We start from the raw sequence: 19,369 nt of genomic DNA, 5'->3' as shown, positions 1-19,369 counted from the left end.
AAACTAGGTAAAACAGGTAAGTTTACATAATATTGTTCCACATCATTCTTTCTGCGCATTTCATGTTGGTACTTGAAGTATTACTTTGTGCAGAAGGTAAAGTACATGATCAGTGTGGCTTGTGCATACATGCTTTCCTGAAAAAAGATATTTGCAGATTTAGTGAGTGTGCTTTTCTTTTCTTTTTGGCCACATATTTTAGGTTTGTGAAAAGGGAAATGATCCCCTTCTAGTAGATCTCTTGTTGAACAATGGAGCACGTGAACAAGATATTCGAGACGCTCTCAGTGTTAGCATCAAAAGGGGTGACAACATGATTATCAGCTTGCTGTTAAAGAAGCTAGGATTGGATCAAACAAATAATACAATCAGCTTAAGTGGCTTACACATTGGAAAAATTGAATCTTCTTGGCTGAGTCCTCTGTTCCCTAGTAATAAAGACTCGAGCATAAAACGACAAACAAGTAAGGTGTTTCTGTAATTATTTTATAATGAAAGGATAATTTTAGCTTGACTTCTATTTGACTTGTCTAAATCTGGTTTAGAATATGTATGTAGGGTGCTGTCAGGCAAACCATCAGTTTACATGCTGTTCTTAAAAAGTAGAATTACAAAACCTTTCACTCTGTATCATTTTTGTATGTCTTCATTAAGCAGTCGTTTCTCAGTCTTTACTCCACTTATACATTTGCTTTTTTTCACTCGCCTCACAGTAAGACGCTGTCCGGTTCAATTCTCAGCTAGAGCGTCTTCTGCGTGGAGACATGCGTGAATGGGCGTACCTTCGTTGAAGGTTGTGCGTCAGGCCTGGCAAGCCGGTACGTAAAAATCAACTGCCAATCATTAGCGGACCGGAGTTCCGCTGTGGCGACCCCTAACCGGGAAAAGCCGAAAGACACAAACAAATTGTCATTAAGTGCACACACTCGCATGCACACAGTGGTCGCAAAAGAATGTTTTTACTGATATTTTCTGTTTGTAGACCCATAAACTATCCTACTTCGCTCACACGTGTGCACAGTAGCATTTGTAGAATGCTTGATGTAGCACGTTATTTTATAGTTTTTTCATTACAAATATACGACTTGTACTTTTTTCATAGCTGTCGCACTACATTTTTTCTCTTGCTGTGTAAGATCAGTACTTCATATGTGTCTTCAAAAAAATGGTGTTTCTGGGATGCCCATTAGGATTGCCAGGTCAAGAAACTAGATAGAAAAAGCATCTGAAGTATTTCAAGGAATGATTTATGACATTCATTTTTTTGTGATGAAGGCTGTCTTTTAGTTGTTAAGTGTATACGAGTATAGCTTATATTACATGCTGCCTTTTTCCTCTTTTGTTTTAAATAATACTTGTCCTCTTCTCTTTTACTGCTTTCAACATGGATGATTATAATTTGAGATTTGGATGATTATGCTCAAATCTCCCATCATAACTAAGACGTTTTGTTTTCAAGAAATGGATACAATAAGTTCAACTCAAAGGCCAAGCTTAAGAGGTGAACTTCATGGTTGTTTCACAAACCTATAAATAATGGTTATGATCAGAGAGGCAAACAAGTTTTCATAACACATGAATTTTTGCTGCCTTGATGTACTGCTAGTTGAAAAAAAGTATGGCAACATGAAGAGTTTAACAACTTTTAAAGCTTTTGTTTTATTAATGATGTAGTTCAGTTGTGGTTTCTTTTACATGACTGTAACAACTTTAAAACCTTCAGGTTCATAAGAGCTTCTGAAGGCAATTTATTTGACAGTGGGAAGTGAGTTACAGCTTTCAAAATGGTTAGGTTTCTGGTGCAGATGTGTGGTGACTGCCTTCTCTTTAACACCTCAAACTTTTCTTAGTCATAACAGCAGTGTTCATATGTTAGAACTTCGCTGTGACACAGTTGTTATAGCTACATTCCTATATGTCATCCCTTCTATAATAAAGATATCGCTACTTTATTGTGGAGAATAATCAACATATGTTATGAATGGCACTCATGCTGTGACAGTTGTAGTATACTGAAAAAGATATTAACACATTGTCATTTGGTCTGTGCATAGGAACTGCTTTAGGATCAGGGTGGATTCAGATGCCTTCAAGTTTCAGGCCCTGCCCTTTAGGTTAGGCTCAGTGTCATATGCCTGTATCAAGTGCAAGTTTGGCAGCTGCACTCCGAAACTATATGATGTTCTTCGTGTTTCACTGTTGCAGTTATCACACTTGGGTTATCTGCCTGCAGGTAGCCCTCAGTCGGCCCGAATACCAAAGACCTAGTATTTCTGCGTCGGTTGCTGTTGCTTCAAGACTGACGTCAGGTTGTCTGGGGTATAAAAACAGGCAGCTGTCGCCATTACATCAGTCTTTCTTGCTGAGGAGCCCGAAGCAGAAGCAGTTCGCACGAGTGCCAGTCGGCCGCTACCTGAGTTTTTGTTTCCGAATTTAATCATCTTGAAGTCTTGTAAAGCTAAGTTCCCCATTGGGGATACTTTTTTCTAGCTGTAACCGATGTCAGAAAAAGTTAACAACTGTCTTGCCTGTGGAAAGCAAATACCACACAGAGATTTCCATTCTTACTGCGTCGCCTGTTTAGTCCCAGACCACGACATACCTCGCCGTTGCTTTTGTGTTTTGTTCAATGCTCGAACTATTCATCGTCGGGCCCTTATTGTCACTAAATACTTTCGCTGTCGATCTCTCTATTCCGAAATGGCTTCGGTAAGCCATCCGACTACTGATCTTCTGAAAAAACATAAGGATAGAGACAGACCACACAGGTCCAAAACTGCCGACGGCGCTTCAGTAAAGCAAGTCGCCAGTTCGCCGGTCCACAGTGAGGCGCTTTTGCAGCCCCTGATGCCCACTTTGATGGATTTGCAGGCTGCTACTGAGACCCATTCCTGTGTGCCGCGAGAATTTTCTTTGACTACGGAACCTGCGGATGTCTCTACCTTGGACGGGTCCGTAGCCGCTGTGCAGGAACCAGCTTCCTAGGAAGTTCTTCGCATTACTGATATTCGACACAAACTGATGACTTCTTTTGCGTCTTCAGTTCTGTCTAAATCTACCGAGTTTCTAAGGCCAAGAGTACGAACTACGCCTAAACAACCTATGACCCAAACTCAAGGACCTGCTTCCTTGCCACAACATCAAATGCTTAAAATGGCAGAAGACCTGATTATGTTGTTTAGTGGAAGCCAGCCTTCCCCTGCTAAATGAAAGAGATGTGTCCCCAGCAGCTTTAACTGACCAAGAGTCCGACGAGTTTGAGGTTTCTGAATATGAAGACATGCCTTTATCTGCTTATGAGGATTATGATGCAAGAGGACTCCATTCCCTCTGCTTCCCCTCCAGAGGATTTTTCTTTTGGGGAAACCCTACATACTTTGAGAACATTTCCACTGGGAATGCCAGGATTATCCTCAGTCCAAAAAGGGACTCAGAGAATTTTTAGATTTGCCACAACAGTGACCTTTAGCTATCCTTCCTGTTCTGGATGTTGTGGATGATGTCTTTATGGAATCCAGTCTAGCTCCGGATACTTTACCCCCTGCTCCAAGGAAACCAGACAGGTACTGCAGAGTCTTCCCGACTCTCACCAATTTCTTTTCAAAAATCCTACTGCTGACCCAGAGGTAATTTCCCAGGGGCCTAATTGTATAAAAGCATAAAAGCAACTACAGCTAAGAATCCCATCCCTTCGGACAGGGATCCCTGAGCTTTAGACAGATGGGGTAAAAAAGTATACACCGCTGCAACTCTCGCCATAAGGGCATTGAATTGCCAGTTTCACATGCTGAAATACCAGCAGCATATTATGGAACTTATTAAGCAAAAATTATCTACCTTTACAGGCTGTGCAGAAAGTAAAGAATTACAGGAGCTTTTGCATTCTGCTAGGCAAGTCAGCAGGCATACCTTGCAATGTGGCTTTGACGCCCTAGATGCATCTTGCAGGGCAGCAGTCACTGATTCTTTACTGAGAAGGCATGCTTGGCTTAAGGAGAAGACTTTGCCAGACCATGTCAAATCAAAATTACTAGACGCTCCTTTGAACAAGGACACTCCGGCACCAAAGCAGAAGAGGTTCTAAAAAAAGATGGAAGAAAAAGATAAGTCTATGCAGACAGTCAAAGATTTTTTGCAAGTGCAGCCACCAAGATTTAGTACGCATCGCCCCTTGAAACATTGGTCCTTTCCAGCCACCTCAAGGCCATCTCAAACTAGACCCAGGTCAAACAGACCCCCCAGATTACATTCTCAGGGTATGCAGAGATCTAAGCAATGGGTATCTCCACTTATAAAACAGGGAGTGCTAAGCCATCCCCTTACAGAAAAAATTCACCATGACTTCTCAACTCCACTCCTCACCTCTGCCCAATTGCTCGTGCCCCTAGGAGGAAAACTTGCCCATCATGCAAAAAAATGGACCTCCATCACCAAAGCAGATGAGTCCTCAACATTGTATCCCAGGGGTACAGATTTTACTTCCACTCACTGCCAACCCCAAAAGGGTTCCCAGATCTTCCTCCAAACCAGTGGGCAGAGGCACAAAACCAAGTTCAGTCCCTGCTGTCCATAAGGGCAATTCATCCTGTTCCTGCAGAACAGATAGGTCAAGGGTTTTACTCCAGACTTTTCCTGGTACCCAGAAAAGAGGGCACTTGGTGCCCAGTCCTAGATCTTTCCATTCTAAACACCTTCCTGGTGGTACCAAAATTCAAAATGCTCACTCTTCAGCAGCTTCTCCCTATGCTGTCTAAAGATACCTGGTTAGTTACCCTGGACCTAAAAGAAGCCTATTTGCACATCCCTATCAGGGACTTATGCAGGAAATACCTATGTTTCAGGACAGGATCTATGCATTATCAGTACTCTGCACTTCCATTTGGCTTATCCACTGCTCCCAGAGTCATCACAAAATGCCTGGCTCCAGTCATTACCTATTGCAGACAGCGAAAGATTCAAATTTACCCTTACTTGGACGATTGCCTGATTCAGGCAGACAGTCAGGAAAAGCTATTGCAGCACCTGACATTTGTAAAGAACCACTAACTTCCCTGGGGAACACTATCAATGAAAATAAATCGAAACTAGTCCCCAGTCAAAAGATTGTATTCCTGGGAGCAAGCTTGGACACAGCATCCCAGATGGCATTCCTTAATCTGGAAAAACAAGCCTAACAGGCTACTTCCCTCAAATGGCCACCAGAACCCAACTATCCACATGGAAAATCCTGCAGGCCCTAGGGTTCATGGCCTCTTGCATTCTACTAGTTCCATATGCCAGACTGCATATTTGGAAACTTCAATGGTACTTAAAAAGTCTTTGGTGCCAACATTCTCAGGACCTGGAAACCGTCATACCTATCATACCTTGTCTAAGGACAGAGTTTCTCTAGTGGGCAGCAGCATGCAACCACAACAAGGGACTTCCCTTTACTCAATCCCACGCTGCCTAGATCCTAACCACATATGTATCAGACTATGCCTGGGGGGCACATTTGGACGACAAGTGCATTCAGGGCCACTGGATCCCAAGTCAAATTCATCTGCACATCAACCAAAAAGAGATGCTATCTGTTCAGCACGTTCTGATCCCTACTCTCACCAGGACTCTTGCTAATAAAGACAGACAACACCACAGTTATGTGGTACATCAAGCATGCAGGGGAACCCACTCTTACCCACTCTGCAGGCTAGCCATGGCCCTGTGGAACACGGCATTGGACATGCATATTCATTTGCAAGCTCAATTCCTGGCGGGCAAACAAAACTTTCTAGCAGACAAGTTAAGCAGAAATCTCTTAGACCCACACGAGTGACAGTTAGACCTCAGCACTTTCAGCCTTCTAACCCAGAAATTGGGGACCCCAGAGGTGGACCTTTTTGCCTTCCCCTACAATCACCAGCTCAGCAACTTCTGCACCAGGACACCTCACAGCAGGGCCTGGAAAGTGGATGCCCTATCCTTCCAGTGGGTAAACCTTTCAATCTATGCATTTCCCCCTCTGCCTCTTCTCACAAGAATATTACTCAAGATAAGACAGGACAGACCAAGGGCAATCCTGATTGCCCCAGACTGGCCACACCAGCACTGGTACCCACTACTGCGCAGCCTGTCACCAGTGCCACCCTGGCAACTCCCCCAGATCACAACCCTCCTCACTCAGCAGGAGGGGACAGATCTTGCATCCTCAACTGCAAACCCTGAATCTTGCAGCCTGGCTTATTCCTTGAATTCTCCCCCAGTGATCAGCCTAAGCAAGCAGGTACTGGACATCATTCTTGAAGCCAGAAGACCTAGTACAAGGAAGTAAACAGCAGAAAAATGGCAGCAGCAGAACCACAGCAACATTGTTTTTATTGTAGATAAAGTAAGCGCTTTCGTTGATGTCCTCCACCAACTTCATCAGACAAATGACATGACATGTAGTTGCAGTTTAAATACTTTCAAACTGCCATATCAATTACACAATTAAAACCATTTTTTTTTTTAAATTAAAGAGATATTACCAGAAAAAACATTTTGCAGCACAAAACGCCAAAGTGGGAATAAAAAAACTACATTACTAATACTGTAACATAGTTAAATATAAATGAGTTCTTTACATTAGCAGAACATTGCAAAGTCTTTATCATAATTAGAAATGGAAAAAGAAAAATATATGGTTAAAAACAGAAAAATATATGGTTAAAACCAGTCGACCAGTATGACAACAGTATTACCTAGTCAAAGTTTTTGTCCCTTCTCTGTATACCTGTTAGTGTCCTAACATTCTTCGTCCAAAAACTTTGATGCGAACCAACACCAAAAAACATATATATGGCGCTAGTCCACTATGCTTATGTTTCATTGAATTAAGTTGGAAGTTTATAGGCATTGTTAGAGCCCAAACCCAATACTTTAAGAAGACTTACACCATTTATTGTGATTCTAATAATGCAGCAGAAACAGTGTTGCTGTGGTTCTGCTGCTGCCATTTTACTGCTTTTTATCTGTTTTGGTTTCACAATTTGACTAGTACAAGGAAATCTTATGCTGACAAGTGGAAAAGGTATTGTTCCTGGATTCAGTCTAAAGGAGAGGACACAACACTGCCCTCCTTGCCTCTAATTCTGGATTACCTAGCAGATCTACTCCACAGAGGTCTCTCCTTCTCTTCTATTAAGATCCATGCCCATGCCATCGCAGCTCATTACAACACTGAGCCATCTCTCTTCTCTCACCCTCTCATCAAACAGTTCCTGATAGGGGCAAAAAACTTAAGGCCACCAAGGAGAGCCCCCACCCCTGCTTGGTACCTTAACTTTGTACTGGAAAAGCTCACGCTACCCCCCTTTGAGGCTGCAGCATCTGCAGAGATAAAATTTCTCTCTTGGAAAACAGTCTTGCTCATGGCCATCACTTCAGCTAAAAGAGTGTCTGAGCTACAAGCAGTTATGGCTGTGGAACCCTTCATTATTTTTCATGCTGACAGGGTCTCCCACAGGACTAACCCTTCCTTTATGTCTAAAGTGGTGTCCAGTGTGGCTCTCAACCAAACTATCCATTTGCTAACCTTCTTCCCTAATCCTCAAAATAAAAAGGATAGGATCCTGCACTCCTTATACGTGCACAGACAGCTCAGATTCTACCTTGATAGGACTAAACCCTTCAGGAAATCTGACCAGTTACTAGTCAGTTTTGCACCAGGGGCAGAGGGCAAGGGCATTTCAAAACAAACTATTTCCAAATGGATAGCACAATGTATCCATTTCTGCTACAAACACCATGGGAAACTAACCGCTCAGGGGGTCAGAACGTATTCCACGAGGCAACTGCTACCTCTACAGCATTCCTCAGGGGAGTCCCTACCAGCGACATTCTGGAAGCTGCTACCTGGAGTTTTGTTCACACCTTCACCAAGCATTACCATCTGCCTATCTTTTCCAAATCCAGGGCAGGTTTTGCAACAGGAGTCCTGCAGGGCATACTAGCCAGCCCCAACTCTTCTTGACTGCCTCCACCCATTTTTCAGCATTGGGAATCAATCCAAGTGTGATGACTGCAACAGTGAAACACGAAGAACATAGTACAGTTGTGTACACTTACCATAAATGTAGATGTTCAAATGTATTCACTGTTGCAGTCCTGGTTTCCCACCCTCCAACCCCTTGTCTCTCTCTCTCTCTCCTCTCTCTAAGTCTATTACTCACCCCTTACAGGACTATTTATTTTTATTTAACATTTTGTTAACCGGGAAAGTCCGACTTGGTACGAAGCCAATTTTCAACAGAGGCCTGGGGAGAAATGCTCCAGATGCATGTCTTTGTAACTATTGCTATTGGTATTTACTTTTTACTGGTGGCGTTTTCCCACCATAACTTAGCTCTCGATTTTGGGGCCTCCTGACAATTTAGGGCAAGAAAAACTGATGTAATGGCGTCGGCTCCCTGTTTTTATACCCCTGACAACCTGACGTCAGTCTTGAAGTGACAGCAACCGATGCAAAAATACTAAGTCTCTGGCATTCAGGCCAACTGAGGACTACCTGCAGGCAGATAACCCAAGTGTGATGACTGCAACAGTGAATACACTCGAACATCTACATTTATGGTAAGTGTACACAATTGTACTTTCTCCTACTTGGATGATTGGCTACTTTCAGCAGTATCTTGAAAGGTCCTCCTGAAAGTCTGAGAAGATCTTGAATTCACAGGTTAGGGCGTTATGAAATATGGAAAAGTTCATACAAGTTACTTCTTAGACGTTACCTGTTTTGGGACTGTTAAGTTCAGTTTGGATCATAGAGTAAGCTTATTCTTCCTAGAGAGGATTTATTCTTTCCAGAGTTATGTTTCAGCTCTGTTGTTAGTCATTTTGGCCGATGAGGGCTTCAGGATGATCCTTTTTCATATTGTAGGGGCCACTGTAGTCACTCCATTAACTTGTCTCCATGTGCAGAGGACTCATTGTCCCCTGTGATATTGATGATCTCATGTCATAGATACCATAGACATTCCTGTTGGTCTTTCTTCTTGATGGTATAAGAGTTACCCTGTTAGTTTGCACTGGGAGCTCTGTTCTCAGGACCTTATTTCCTTTGAACCCCCCCCCCCCAAGGAACTGAGTGAGTACTACCATAGGACAATTAAATACTTAGATTTTGCATTTTCCATTGGATGTAAACCTCTGTAGCAGTAGTCTTTTAGAATTTAGGCAAGTGTCAGCCATAGCCCTCTATTCCTTGTCGTATACAGTGGACATCTTGACTTGAACCAACAATAGGGTGGCAGTGTGTTAAATCAGAAGGCATGAGGGAACAAAGCTACCCTCTTTATGCAAGGAAGTTTTAAATTTGTTGACCTGACCATCTGAGAAAGGTCTTTTCCTCAGTGAACAACATCTGTAAGCTTTGACATTTATGGTCACAGACTGCCTTAGTTGCCACATTCCCTGAGCAGGAGAGAAAAATCTGTCAAACAGAGTGGTTTATGACATTTTTCAGGTCTGGAATATCCCTGTCTTTAACTTCATTGCCACAAGAGCAAATTCAAAACTTCCCACTTTTTAATATCTCAAGACCAGGTATGAAGTATGGCTTTGTGATCCCTTGTCCAGTTCATGGCAGTGGATTTTCATGTAGTCTTTTCCTTCTTTCACTCTAATTTAGGTGGTTCTTCCTGATATGAAGAAGGAGCAGTCCCAAATGATAATAATAACATCATTTAGCCTTGCTATGTCTGGTTTACTTCTCTCTTTCACCTTCTGCTGTAGTAGCTGTTGGCTTTCCTTCATGGTAACTCAGTGAAGATCCTTTCTTCACAGAAAAAGACTCAGCTGCATGTCCTTTCTTCACTGGAGAAAACTCTGATGCATGCAGCATTTGTCTGCTGAATCTTTACCCATACCTAGAGTCATTGTTTCTTAATTAGTATCTCAACTGTTTTTATTTGTGGACATTCATAGGTAAACATGCATTGCCTTTTAACACTGTAGACTGAAAGTCTATGTTGTGGGCATTTTCCAAGGAGTTAGAGCCATCTCTGAATTCACATATGCTGAAAACAATAACACTATGTCTAACCTCACATTTGTTGGAAATATTAATAAAAGGTAGTTTCCATTCAGTTGTATTAATTTCTGTATTTTTATGATTTCCGTAATCCATGACAGTCTAGGTTTATTACTAGGCATAACATGGAAACTACCCCTATTTGAGTGATAAATAAGTAAATAACCTCTTTATGGCAGGGGAACAAAGGTGCTGTTTGGTCTTTGTCATACTTTATATATATATATATATATATATATATATATATATATATATATATATATATATATATATATATATATATATATATATATATATATATATACACACACACACACACACAAGAAACATCTTTATTAAATTATCATGTGTGACACAGACAATGTTACATTTATATAAATGAAAATAAATCTTAGAAGCACAATCTCAGTTGCAAACATTATACCTTACAAACAGTGCCAACATAACTGTCGCTGCAAACATTATACATCACTTTTAATATATCCAGTCATTGTCAGTCAACCAATGCATAGCTCATTTAAATCCTGCCTTCTTTTAAACATTGTTCCTCCTCTGCATGTAGTGGTCTCACATTTCCCATTTTTTTCCTATGTAATTTACTTCTACCCTTTTCTAAAGAGCCCAGTTCCAGTTGTTTTATCTCTGTTACTGTCTTTGTTGCTTCTAGTAAAGTTGGTTTAGACTTTGATTTCCATTTTCTAGTTATTGCTTTTTGGCAGCCATCATAGTTAGACTCACCAAGGCCTTACTATGCCTTGGCAATTCCAACTCTGTGTCATAGCTCAAAAAAAGTAATTTCCCTAGTCACTTCAGTTTGCTCACCCAGCATCTCCGACAGAGCAGTCTGCAGGGAATCTTTAAAGTCAGCCAACTCATTACACTCCCAGAAAATATGTTCCCAGTTACCTCTTTCTTCCTGATCACATCTCCAACATTTGCTGTCTACCTAAGGAAAGATTCTTTAGAGCCTGCTTGGAGTATAAAAATATCTCTGTAAACACTTCCAGGCAAAGATCCTAAATATTCTAGATTTTGTTGTATATTTAGGAGACATACGTATACCACCCAATTGTTTCTTTGTGAATTGCTTATCCAATCTGTCTTCCCAATTCTTCCTAACCTCTTCTAATTGATTCTTATAGTTATCATGCAATATTTTATATGCTGTACTAATTATTCCTTTCTTAATGGCCATTTCTGTTTTAGATTCTACTAAGAATCCTACCAGTGCTGGTCTTTTGTTTAGGGCCCCATGTTTCTTTCTCTTTGCCTGTATTCTGATATTAACCCTTGATATGGAAGGCAGTATTTCCCCTGCAGTCCAAATAAGTTCTTAGCATCTTCCCATTCTTTTACCTTTCCCTTCCTGGTTATTTGCTCCCAATACCTTGGTTCCTTTGCCAGTTTTCTCTAGTATATTGCCACCCCCTCTTGCCTGTTGCCTGATTCCCTAATTTCAGGCACCCCCTATCAGCAGAATCTCTTCTCTCCATTCCCATATTGGCTTAGCTGCTAGAATACCTTCTGCAACTTTATGAATATAATATTCTGTATGATTATTGTATTTCTCCTTAAAGGTTTGCATCCAAAATCCCAGTCTCTCCATGTTACTTGAGCCCCCCCCCTACTGTTTCTTCATCATGTCTTTCCATTTTGAGTTATAGTTTTCTGCTTGTGCTATGTATAGGAGCCTTAACTGTGTTGATCTGAAGTACCCCTTCAAATCGGGTAATCCCAGTCTGCCCTGCCCTGTTCTATTGGAAGAATAAGCTTATCCCACTTGACCCTTGCTGTCTTCCCCTCCTAGATTAAATCCTTCATCTCTTTATCAATTACTGTTCACAGCTTCTCCTCTGGTTGATAACAATATACCTGAGCTGTATATAAGACTAAAGGGATTAAAAACATTTTAATTGCTTGTATCATACTGTCAATATCCATGTAATAGAGCTTCCATTTTTTCAATTTTTTATCTTCTTTTGTTTGGTCTCTTCCTACATATCCTTAGCTGCCACATCAATATAGTTTTTAATGCATACTCCTAAATACTAAATTTTATCATGTCCCCATAAGTATGGATATTGCTGAACCAATTCGTATGTGAGTACATAATTTACCGCTACTGCTTTTGTTTTGGCTTCATTAATTTTGTATCCCAAAAAGGTCTGAAATTGTCTCAGTATGTTCCACAGCACTGTAATGTCCATTTCTGGTTTTGTCTGTTATAAAATAATGTAATCTGAAAATAGAGCCAGTTTCTCTTGAGTACCATACCAACTATATCCTTGAATTTCTGAGTCCCTTATTTTCTTTGCCAGTGTTTCTAAATATAATGCAAACAACAAATGGGAGAGAGGACAGCCCTGCCTAGTTCCTCTGCTCAAGCAGAGATTATCAGAGAGGACCCCCACATACTTTAATTTTCACCTCTGATCCCCCATATACCCTCTGAATCAACCTTATAATTTTTTTCAGGGAATGCAAATGCTTCCATTGCTCTGCTCATAAAATCCCAGCTCACTCTGTCAAATGCTTTCTCTGTGTCAAGACCTACCAACAACAGTGGTATTTTCTTACATTCTGCTTTCCTCTGGATCATCAGTGCTCTGTTAATGTTGTCAAATGTCTGTCTTCCCTCCACAAAACTACATTGATCCATATCTATCAATTTTGGCATCACGTTTGCCATTCATTTTGCCATTATAGACATAAACACTTTATAATCATGATTTAGTATTGAAATGGGCATGTATGAAGCTGGATCTGATGGATCTTTACCCTTTTTAGGTATTACAGCTGCTACCACTTTCTTCCAGGATGTTGGTACTTCTCTTAAAATGCTGTTAAATAAAGCCTTCAAGATCTTTATCACCCCCCCCCCCCCAGCTACCAGACTTCCACAGGAATACCATATATTCTTGGGGACTTTCCTGTAGATTGGCTATACATTATTATTTTTATCTCACCTCCTACTATCCTGTTAGTAATTGAGCCTTCTCTGCCTCGAGCCTCTCTCTCCCTCTCTCTCTCTTGTCTTTCGGCTTTTCCCGGTTAGGGGTCGCCACAGTGGAACTCCGGTCCGCTAATGATTGGCAGTAGATTTTTACTTGCTGGCTTGCCGGGCCTAACACACAACCTTCAATGAAGGAACGCCCATTCACGCATGTCGCCACACAGAAGACGCTCTAACTGAGAATCAAACGGGCAACGTCTAACTGTGAGGCGACAACGCTACCACAGCACCACCACCGCAGCTGACTCTGTACCTCGAGCCTGGACATATTTAATTCTTCCATAAACATTTCTATCTGTGCCTTTTCTTGATTTCCATATTTCTCTGCTTTATACAGACTTTCATGGAATTTTCGAAGTTTTTCCATTACTTCTTCAGGATCCCCTGTTCTCTTCCTTGTTGCAGGCTCCCTTAACCTTGGTGACAGCCCTTTCCATTTTCTGTTGCCTGAGTTGTACTAAAAGTTTTTATGCTCTAGGATTATTATCAAAAACAGTTGCTTAACAGCAGTATTTTTAAATTCATGCATATTATCAAGGTAATCCATTATTTTCTGTCTAGCATTCTGCAGTTGCAAATCTTCTTGTTCTGTGAGAAAGTCAGTCCCTCTAAGTAATTCTTGTTACTTCTTAACCATATCTCCCTTTCTTTTATTTCCACCCTATTTTTAAATTCCACTTTAATTTTATCCCACTCCCTAGCTATCGTTTCAGAAGAAATTTCTATACTCTCTAATAGCTCCTGAGTAATTTCCGCTGCCCATTCCTTAAATGCCTTTCTTTTCAGCAGATAGTTGGAAAGTGCCAGTGTTTTATTGTCTCGTTTTTATTTCATTACCTTGTGTTTTTGTTTTAATTATTATTGGCACATGATCTGAAATCGTTATTGGGTGCGTACCAAGACCTTCAATTAAATGCGCATGTTCCTGTGAAATGTTTATTCTGTATAGCCTTGTCCAGTTTTTGTATCTCAGAGAATTGTATGTAAATTTACTCTGAACTCCTAGTACTGAATTCACATCTTCCATGCCAAAAGTTTTCATAAATTTCTTTAAAATCTACCCTCCTTTGTTATATTTTCCTTTCTGGGCCCCCCCCCCCCAGACACATCTTCACTGTTGCAAACCAAATTCCAGACCCCACCTGTAAGTAGTATTCCTTACTGAAAGCTGATTATTTATCCCAGAATTTTCTTAAACTCCATTATAGCAGTTTTTGGTGGAATATAAATACGTGCCAGTGTAATCCTTTTCCCTTGCCAGTAGCCCCTTAGTACTATAAATCTTTCATTATTGTCTTTTATATTTTCTTCTATTACTATTGGAGCTCCTCTTGCAATTAGTATAAGTACTCCTGTCTTCCTTTGCCCCAGATATTCTGCTGAATAGCCATCTTGAAAACCATTCTTTATCAAATTCACATGTTCAGTTCTTTCCAAGTGCATCTCTTGGAGCATAGCTACTTGCACTCTACATTTTTAAATATAATTTACTACTGTTTCTTTTTTGTATTTATCTATGAGACCATTAATATTTAAATACATTTTAGAAAGAATCATGTTTTTAAGCGATTATTCTTTCCACCGTTTATGTATAACAGCTTTTTTGTTAAATGTATGGCTCCAACTTTTGTATTTAATACATGCAGTGTTTGGCAGGTTAATATTTTATACAGTTGTTTCTTGTCATCTCCATTTGAGCCTATATCATATCTTGCAGAATTTTTTGTTTTATTGAAAACTCTCAAACAAAAATACATACAACCCAATACCCCCGTAAAACCTAACACAAAACTATATGCATAATAAGAACAGACATTCTAAAATGATAGCCACACCCACAGGCTAGAGACACCCAAAAAGAAAGGTCATGCTAAGATGCATGAGCAGCTTGTGATTTTAGTAAATGCTATCTGATTTTTGTGTTATCTATATAGCCCTCCCAGCTAAGAAAACACTTGAATGCTTTTGTAAACATTTTCTCCAAGCCATTTCTCTTTATCAGATTATTTTCTGGCGACATGAAAACCACATCCAAACTGCTAAGGATATCTTGTTTATCAGAAAAAGCCTTATAATATTCAGTATTCTTTTCCATTTACATGTTTTGTAATATATGTCTTTGCTGGATAAATCCCAGGGTTAACCCAATCATTTGCCTATGTAAGCATGAGGGAAAAGCACACTAATTTTTCTTTTGCCATGCTCTCTCAATCGGACCCTTCCTTCCTCCCTTTTTTTCTCACATTGCAGTACGTACATTTCTTAAAACTGATCAGGTAAAAAGAGAAGGGAGAAAAAGAAAAAAAAAAGCACCTGTTTATATAAATATCCCCATTACATTTAAAAAAAGAACTGAAAAAGCTTTACTTCATAGCTTGCTAAGAAAATCATGCAACATTTAAACATTACAATTAAGAGAGAAAAAAAATAGTTTTACTTAGTTAACTTTCTCCCTTCTCCTTCTCTCGCCAAAGTAGTTCTCTGAAGCTTAATGAGATAATTTAGGGCATATGGTTTAGAGTCCCCTACACATTTAGCAAAGTCCACAAAAATCCAATATTTCCAAATCCTTTTGTTCTGCTATGTTTTAAAGGTAATTTTATTGCTTTGTAATCCCACATTTGTTTGTTTACAGGTAACTGATTTTATTCTCCAAACGTTAATAACATGAAGCAGGGTAGAAGCTTTAAAGTTCCCCATAAGTTTAACAACGTCCAAGGAAGTTCAATATTTTCAGATTTTCCTGTTCTGTCGCGTTTCACAAGTATAATTATTGCTTTATCATCCCAGAGTTGTCTATTTCCAAATTACTAGCTTTAATCGTGTTCAGCTCCATCTCCCAAATCCTGTGTGTTTTTCATTTCCAACATATTCCAGATTCCTCTAGTTGATTCTTATGTTTTCTTCCTTCTTTCAGGCAATTGAAACAGTGGAAAAGATTTCAGGGGCTCAGTCTCTCTGTAGTCTTAGCACCAGGAGAACATGAAGCAGAACCTCCTTCTGATTCACAGCTCACTCTTTTTTGGACAGACTTTTGTATTTCCTCCTTAGCATGTACGTCATCAAAAAATGATTTTGCTCCTCCAGGGAAAAACACTTTGAAGATGGCAGGGTACAGCAGTTTGAATCTCACATCTACTGTTCGACAATCCCTAGATAATGGAATATATTTACTCCTCTTCTGCCTGGTGTGCACTGAGCAATCTTTCTCCACAAACAGTCCACTATCTCCCACATTTAGCACTTAATCTTTGTGCCGTAGTTTTGTCAAAATCAACTCCTTCTGTTGATAAGACCTTCTTCTTCTTGCTCCCATTAGGGGTTGCCACAGCGGATCATCTGTTTCCATTTCTTCTTGTCCTCTGCATCCTGCTCTGTCACACCAACGACCTGCATATCCTCTCTCACCACATCCATAAACCTTATCTTAGGCCTTCCTCTTTTCCGGTTACCTGGCAGCTTCATCCTTAGCATCTTTTTCCCAATATACTCTGCATCCCTCCTCAGCACATGTCCAAACCAACATAATCTTGCCTCTATGGCTTTGTCTCTAAACCTTCCAACCTAGGCTGACCCTCTAATATACTTTTTCCTAATCCTGTCCTTCCTCATCACACCCAGTGCAAATCTTAACATCTTTAACTCTGCCACGTCAAGATCTGACTCCTGCCTTTTTGTCAATGCCACTGTCTCCAACCCATATAACATAGCTGGTCTCAGTACCCTCTTGTAGATCTTCCCTTTCACTCTTAACTGGTACTCGTCTGTCACAAATCACTCCTGACACTCTTCTCCACCCACATCATCCTGCCTGTACTCTCTTCTTCACCTCTCTTCCACACTCACCATTACTCTGAACTGTTGATCCCAAGTATTTAAACTCATCCACCTTCGCCACCTCTACTCCCTGCATCCTCACCATTCCTCTGTTCTCCCTCTCATTCACACACATATATTCTGTCTTAGTCCTGCTGACCTTCATTCTCGTTCTCTCTAGAGCATTTCTCCCCCTCTCCAGGGTCTCTTCCACCTGTTCCCTACTCTCACTACAGATCACAATGTCATCCGCAAACATCATAGTCCACCTCCTGTCTGATCTCATCTGTCAACCTGTCCATCACCATTGCAAATAAGAAAGGGCTCAGAACTGATCCTTGATGTAATCCCACCTCCACCTTAAATGCATCCATCACTCCCACCACAGAACTCAACGCAGTCACACTACCCTCATACATATCCTGTGCCACTCTTACATACTTCTCTGACACTCCCGACTTCCTCATACAGTACCACAACTCCTCTCTAGGCACCCTGTCATCTGCTTTCTCTAAGTCCACAAAAACACAATGCAACTCCTTCTGACCTTCTCTGTACTTCTCCATCAACAGTCTCAGAGCAAACATTGCATCTGTAGTGCTCTTTCCTGGCATGAAACCATACTGCTAATCACTAATCATCACCTCCCTTCTTAACCTAGCTTTCACTACTCTCTTATAACTTCATACTGTGACTGATCAGTTTAATCCCTCTGTAGTTACTACAGTTCTGCACATCACCCTTATTCTTAAAAATCGGTACCAAAACACTTTTTCTCCATTCCTCAGGCATCTTCTCACTTTCCAAGATTTCATTAAACAATCTAGTTAAAAACTCCACTGCCATTTCACCTAAACACCTCCATGCTTCCACAGGTATGTCATCTGGACCAACAGCCTTTCCATTCTTCATCCTCTTCATAGCTATCCTTACTTCCTCCTTGCTAATCCACTGCACTTCATGATTCACTATCCGCACATCATCCAACCTTCTCTCCCTCTCATTCTCTTCATTTATCAGCCCCTCAAAGTACTCTTTCCATCTGCTCAACACACTCTTCTCAATTGTGAGTACGTTTCCCTCATTATCCTTTATCACCCTTACCTGCTGCACATCTTTACTAGCTCGGTCCCTCTGTCTAGCCAATCGGTACAGGTTATTTTCTCCCTCCTTAGTGTCCATCGTTTCATGCAACTCTTCATATGCCTTATCCTTAGCCTTTGCCACCTCTCTCTTTGCCATGCACCTCATCTCCTTATACTCCTGTCTACTTTCTTCATCTCTCTGACAATCCCACTTCTTCTCTAACCTCTTTCTCTGTATACTCTCCTGTACTTCCTCATTCCACCACCAGGTCTCCTTGTCCTCCTTCCTCTTTCTAGATCTCACACCAAGCACCTTTCTAGCCATCTCCCTTACTAGCTTTGCTGTAGTTACTCTGCTATGTGGTAACTCTTCACTGCCACCAAGTGCCTGTCTTAACTCTTCCCTGAACTCCACCTCACAATTACCCTTTTTCAGTTTCCACCATTTGATCTTTGGTGCTGCCCTCACACTGCTCCTCCTCTTCTTGATCACCAGTGTCATCCTACAAACCACCATCCTATGCTGCCTAACTACAATTTCCTTTGCCACCACTTTACAGTCTCCAATCTCCTTCAGACTATCCCTTCTACATAAGATGTAATCCACCTGTATGCATCTTCCTCCACTCTTGTATGTCACCTTATGCTCCTCCCTCTTGTTAAAATACGTATTCACCACAGCCATGTCTATCCTTTTTGCAAAATCCACTATCATCTGACCTTCTGCATTCCTTTGCTTAACACCATACCTACCCATCACTTCCTCATCCCCTCTGTTCCCTTCACCAACATGCCCATTGAAATCTGCTCCAATCACCACTCTCTCACCCTTGGGTACAGTCATCACCACCATCCAACTCACTACAAAATTTTTCTTTCTCATCCATCGCACACCCAACTAGTGGAGCATATGCACTAACAACATTCATCATTACACCATCAATTTCCAGCTTCATAAACATCACTCTATCCAACACTCTTTTCACCTCCAAAACACTCTTAGCATACGGTTCCTTCAGGATGACCCCTACGCCATTTCTCCTCCCATCCACACCATGGTAAAACAATTTGAACCCGTCTCCGATACACCTAGCCTTGCTCTCCTTCCATCTGGTCTCTTGCACACACAATATACCAACCTTCCTTCTGTCCATCATATCAGCTAGCTCTCTCCCTATACCAGTCATACTGCCAACATTCAAAGTTCCAACCCTCACTACCACAGTCCTAGCCTTTACCTGCCTTCGGGCATGCCTTCCTCCTCTTCTTCTCCTTCGGCCAACAGTAACCCAATTTCCGCCAGCATCCTGTTGGCAGTCGTTGTTAACCCGGGCCTCGACTGATCCAGTATGTATATTTGTACTGTTGTCTGCATGTATGAGACTACAGTTTTACTATTAAAGTCTA

General features: G+C 40.9%; 1 protein-coding gene across 1 annotated transcript in view; it reads left to right on the top strand.

Moving 5' to 3' along the window:
- Positions 1–19,369, top strand: part of LOC122815022 (leucine-rich repeat serine/threonine-protein kinase 2-like) — a 2,570,681-nt gene that overhangs the window by 711,428 nt on the left and 1,839,884 nt on the right. The window contains 1 exon segment of the mRNA XM_044087274.1: positions 203–464. Coding sequence (XP_043943209.1) covers positions 203–464 — 262 coding nt within the window.

The sequence above is a fragment of the Protopterus annectens genome, chromosome 11.part0 (genome assembly GCF_019279795.1).
Source record: "Protopterus annectens isolate FY-2018-M chromosome 11.part0, PAN1.0, whole genome shotgun sequence".
NCBI lineage: Eukaryota > Metazoa > Chordata > Ceratodontiformes > Protopteridae > Protopterus > Protopterus annectens.
This window is presented reverse-complemented; position numbering and strand designations above follow the sequence as displayed.